The sequence below is a fragment of the Bactrocera neohumeralis genome, chromosome 2, assembly GCF_024586455.1.
Source record: "Bactrocera neohumeralis isolate Rockhampton chromosome 2, APGP_CSIRO_Bneo_wtdbg2-racon-allhic-juicebox.fasta_v2, whole genome shotgun sequence".
Taxonomy (NCBI): domain Eukaryota; kingdom Metazoa; phylum Arthropoda; class Insecta; order Diptera; family Tephritidae; genus Bactrocera; species Bactrocera neohumeralis.
In genome coordinates, this window is record NC_065919.1 from 89802001 (window position 1) to 89806404 (window position 4404).

General features: G+C 37.0%; 1 protein-coding gene across 1 annotated transcript; it reads left to right on the top strand.

Moving 5' to 3' along the window:
• LOC126766621 (calaxin-like) lies at nt 1-2022 on the top strand. The gene is made up of 2 exons (XM_050484394.1): nt 1-746; nt 1318-2022. The coding sequence occupies exon 2, from the start codon at nt 1342-1344 to the stop codon at nt 2020-2022; it is 681 nt and encodes a 226-aa protein (XP_050340351.1). The 5' UTR covers nt 1-746; nt 1318-1341.
• The last annotated feature ends 2382 nt before the right edge of the window (nt 2023-4404 follow it).

A 4404-nucleotide genomic window follows, 5' to 3' on the forward strand; every position in this document is an offset into this window, starting at 1 on the left:
AAAGACTTAGTCCTGAACAACTCTATTACGAAAACTCACCTTCTGTAAGGAATATGTTTCCCGAGCTTCGCTCAACTTATGGTCAACATAATCGGCCTACTGAGCGTACTATTCGCAACACCATAACCCATCTTGAGACCCAGCATTCAGTATTGAATAATATTGGACCGAATAGAAAACTTAGTCGGCTGACAAGCACGCAATTAAGAAAATAAAGCAGCCCTAACTGAAAATGTGCACGAAGATCGTGGCGAGTCGATTCGGTGCCGTTCGCAGCAACTCGGGCTGAGTATGGAACGACTTGGCGCATTTTACGTATAGATTTTAAATTGAAAGCGTACAAAATATAGCTTGTGTAAAAACTGAAGTCGCTCGACCTTCCCAAAGTTCCAACAAGATCCGACGTTTTCGAGCCAAATTTTGTTCAGCGATCAGGCTCATTTTTGGCTCAAAGGGAATGTAAACAAGCACAATTTTGGGATGAAAAGCAACCTGAAAAGATCAAGAGCTGCGATTTCATCCAGAAAAAAAAAAAAACGGTTTGGTGTGGCTTGTGGGAGGGTAGAATCATCGGTCCATATTTCTTCAAAAATGATGCCGGTGAGAACGTAACCGTCAATGGCGCACCATGATAACCGACTATTTGATGCCTGAAAGTCGTGATCTCGGCGACATTTGGTTTCGGCACGATGACGCCACTTCCTACATATCTCATCAATCAATGGATTTATTGAGAGAACGTTTCGGTGAGCTGATAATTTCACGTTTTAAGCCGGCCGATTGGTCACCAAGATCGTCAGATATCACACCCTTAAAGTTTTCCTGTGGAGATATGTAAAGTCTAAAGTCTATGCAGACAATTCCGCTTCGGTTCAGGCCTTGGAGCAAAACATCTCGCGGGTCATTCGGCAGTTACCAGTCGAAATACTCAACTGAGTAATCTAAAATTGTACTCAACCAATGGACCAACTCACACACAGCCATGACTAACACCTCAAAGAGATATTCTTCAAAAATTAATTCAAAGAATAGTCTTTCGAATGATAATAAACATTCTCTATTAAATTTTAAGTTTAGGGAACTTCGAAGTGAATCACCCTTTATAACTAAACCAGCTTCTGTCACCCATTGTTTGGCGCTCCACTTTGTTTATATCCTAAAATATATTTCCAAATGACTTTACTTTGAGTATTTTCTTATATTTCTTTATTTTTTTTTTGAAATTGAGTATTTCTTTTCCTGATTATTTGTTGAAGACTTTTGTGACTTAAAATTTCATTGTGCACCGCAGAACAGAAGATAATTGAAACTTTACAGCTATTTGTAGACGGCTAAAGCACCATGACTATGAATAAGTTGGATGCCACATTGGATGACGTGCAGAACACGCGTTTCGGGAATATCTATCACGATCTGATCAAGCAAATGGCGAAGACGACGCAGTTCACAGAGGGTGAAGTGAGCAGCATTTTAATGGTCTATCACAAATTCGTTTTGGCCAACGGTTCCAAGGCGAAGCATATGACAAAGAAACAGTTCTTCCATCTTTTCCTGGTTTTGTTCAAAATCTTCGATTTGCAAATAATCGAACGCATACTCTTACACATAACTTTGGATATGAAAAAGGAGGTAGACGCTGTTGCTTGGGTGCGCCTCTTCTCCGTCTTTATGACCAACAAATTGGATCAGAAGATCAAATTCACTTTTCAAATTTACAATATCCATGGTAACGGGTTTTTGAATCGTGAAATTGTGCAACATGCGGTCGAAAAGTTTTTCGTAGGGGAAGACGAGGACGAAGTGAACGAGCTGCGGTCGGATATGGTGGATTTGTTGTTCAAGAAATTCGATGTCGACAAGGATGGTGTGATATCGTTTGATGACTATTCGCAGGTTGTCATGAAGCAACCGATGTTGCTCGAGTTTCTAGGACAATGCTTTCCGTCCATAATTGGCACAACAGTAATTGCTCTCTGTGCGAACATAATGTCCAAGGTAAACTTTGATAAACCGTGTTCATAACTCACTTGAGATATATGTACATATATAGAATTCATATTTTTATACACATATGTATGTATAAATTGTTTTTTTATTTTCTTCTAAATAAATTGCTGTGTTTTATCTTTGAATATTATTTGTATATTTTTATATTGTTTTATTGAGATAAATACATTGATAAAATGTATTTTGGGTAAACTAATCGAGAAGACGAATAGATGAGAAGGTTATTCTACTTATGTAAATGAAGTGTCCAAAGACCCGAGAACTGAATTAAACTGGCCACCTTTTGTCTTGCTTCCACATGGAAATTTCATGACTAGAAGCTTAGAGACTAGAGGCGTAGCGAATATGAAACGGTTGAAAAGATCAATAAAAGTTCAAATGATAATGCAGAGCTATTTTTGTAAGGAGGAATGGAAAAAAACGATCGTTTGTAAAATTTCGAAAACTTTTGCAGCGTCTGATACATTTTGCGAGAAATGCGAAGTGATATAAAATAAAAATTACCTTTTTTTAATCTAAATAAATACCACTGAAGAGAAAAGGCAAGAAAGTAAATTAGAGATTCGTCTCAAAACTTTCATGAAAATTCCTCTAGTATATAAACTACTAAAAGCACGTGACGACTGTCAGGTATTGGCATAACCCGCCAAAATATTATGTGGTTATTTTAATTAGCCGACTTTGATTTTAACGCACATCTACACTCACATGCAAAAATTTTGAATAGCAATAGGAGGTGGAGTTGTAAACAAATTTTTTATTCATTGATCATTCTCTACAATGATTAATACACGAATAAAAAGACAACGCAGACGTTTTACTGTTTCAAACTGTTATTACGCATAAATACCGAATTTGCCGGTTTTTACGTCGTCTACGCGTTAAATTTAAAATCTGGAAGCAAATACAGGTGTTATTAATCTTCGATCGAGACCGAAGCACTTAAGTACCTATACAAACATTGTGACAAAAAAGTATGCGGAAATTGTAAATAAACGGCAAAATATTTAACTATTCATAAATATTTATTTTGTCGCCTTCAAAGTAATCCACACGAGATGTAATACACTTACGCTAACGATTTTTTCAGTCCCCGAATCACTTTTCGGAAGCACGGTTTGGGATGGACTTCAGCGAATTTTGTTTCATCTTTTCGATCGACTGAAAACGGCATTCACGTAGCAGCAATTTCAGTTTGGGGAAGAAGAAAAAATCATACAGAGCCAAATCTCGTTAATATGGCGGTTGATCGATGGTATTTATTGCGTTTTGAGCTTTAAATTAGGTCACAATTGTGGCTCGATGCGTTGGTGCATTATCATCGTGAAAAATCCATGAATTGAACTCCGGCCGTTTGATCATCTGTCCCTCCGGAACAAATTCATGTTGCACCAAGCCACGAATATCGGAAAAAACAATGAGCATCATCTTGATTTTTGAGAGGCTTTGGCTTGGTTTTTTGGTTTCGGCTCGTTTTCTCCCTCCATTCCAATGATAAGGCCATGTTATGATGCTCACCATGAATTTGGGTTCGGAATTCGCACGAAAAAGTCCAAAGAGAACTATTTACGGTACTCGTTTTGAAAAAAAATGTATCTTCATTGGGACGAGTCGAACAAAAACGCGTTTCATTGCCAAAATCATTTGAACGGAGTCGTGAGAGATGTCGAGGCCTCTTGCCATTTCTGTAACAATTGCCTGACGTTCAAGTACCATATTCTTCACTTTTTTAATATTTTTATCAGTTGAAGAGGTCGTTCAGAACGAGACATATCTTCAATGGTCTCTCGACGAAGTTTGCTTAGAAATACATAATTTGAGACAAATCTTTTGTTCGATATTTTTATCCATTGTAAAAATCGCAACACACTACTGAGGTGTACCGACTTAAGCAACTGCTTTGAACAAACTGGTTGAGAAATGGCGCTCACATTTGGCGTAGTGATTAAGGACAGCCCTACCAACTTAGCAAAATACTTTTTTGAAACATTATTTACCCGGGGGAATTTAATTACAATTTCCTGGCGCTTTTTGGACTGAATGTATATTTGGCGGGGGATTTTTTAAGAATTAGATGACTTTCAAAGTTCAATGTGTTTATCCAAGTGCTGGAAAACTATTGGCAAAAATGCTGTAATCCCATGGTACAGAGAATTGCTCTTGAGTATATATAAATAATGGTAGAATATAAGGGGTGATTATGTTCTTTGCCTAACCCGTTTACGTTTGTTCAAATGAAATTATGTATGGATATGTAAACATATGTTTGTATGTGTGCCGAATTAGTTGTGGCGCTAAAAATTGTATAAAAGTGATTCAAAATCAATTTGATATTCAGAATAAAACAGTTTCTTTAAGAATTCAGAGCTGCTAACATAATATTTTTATACAAACAAA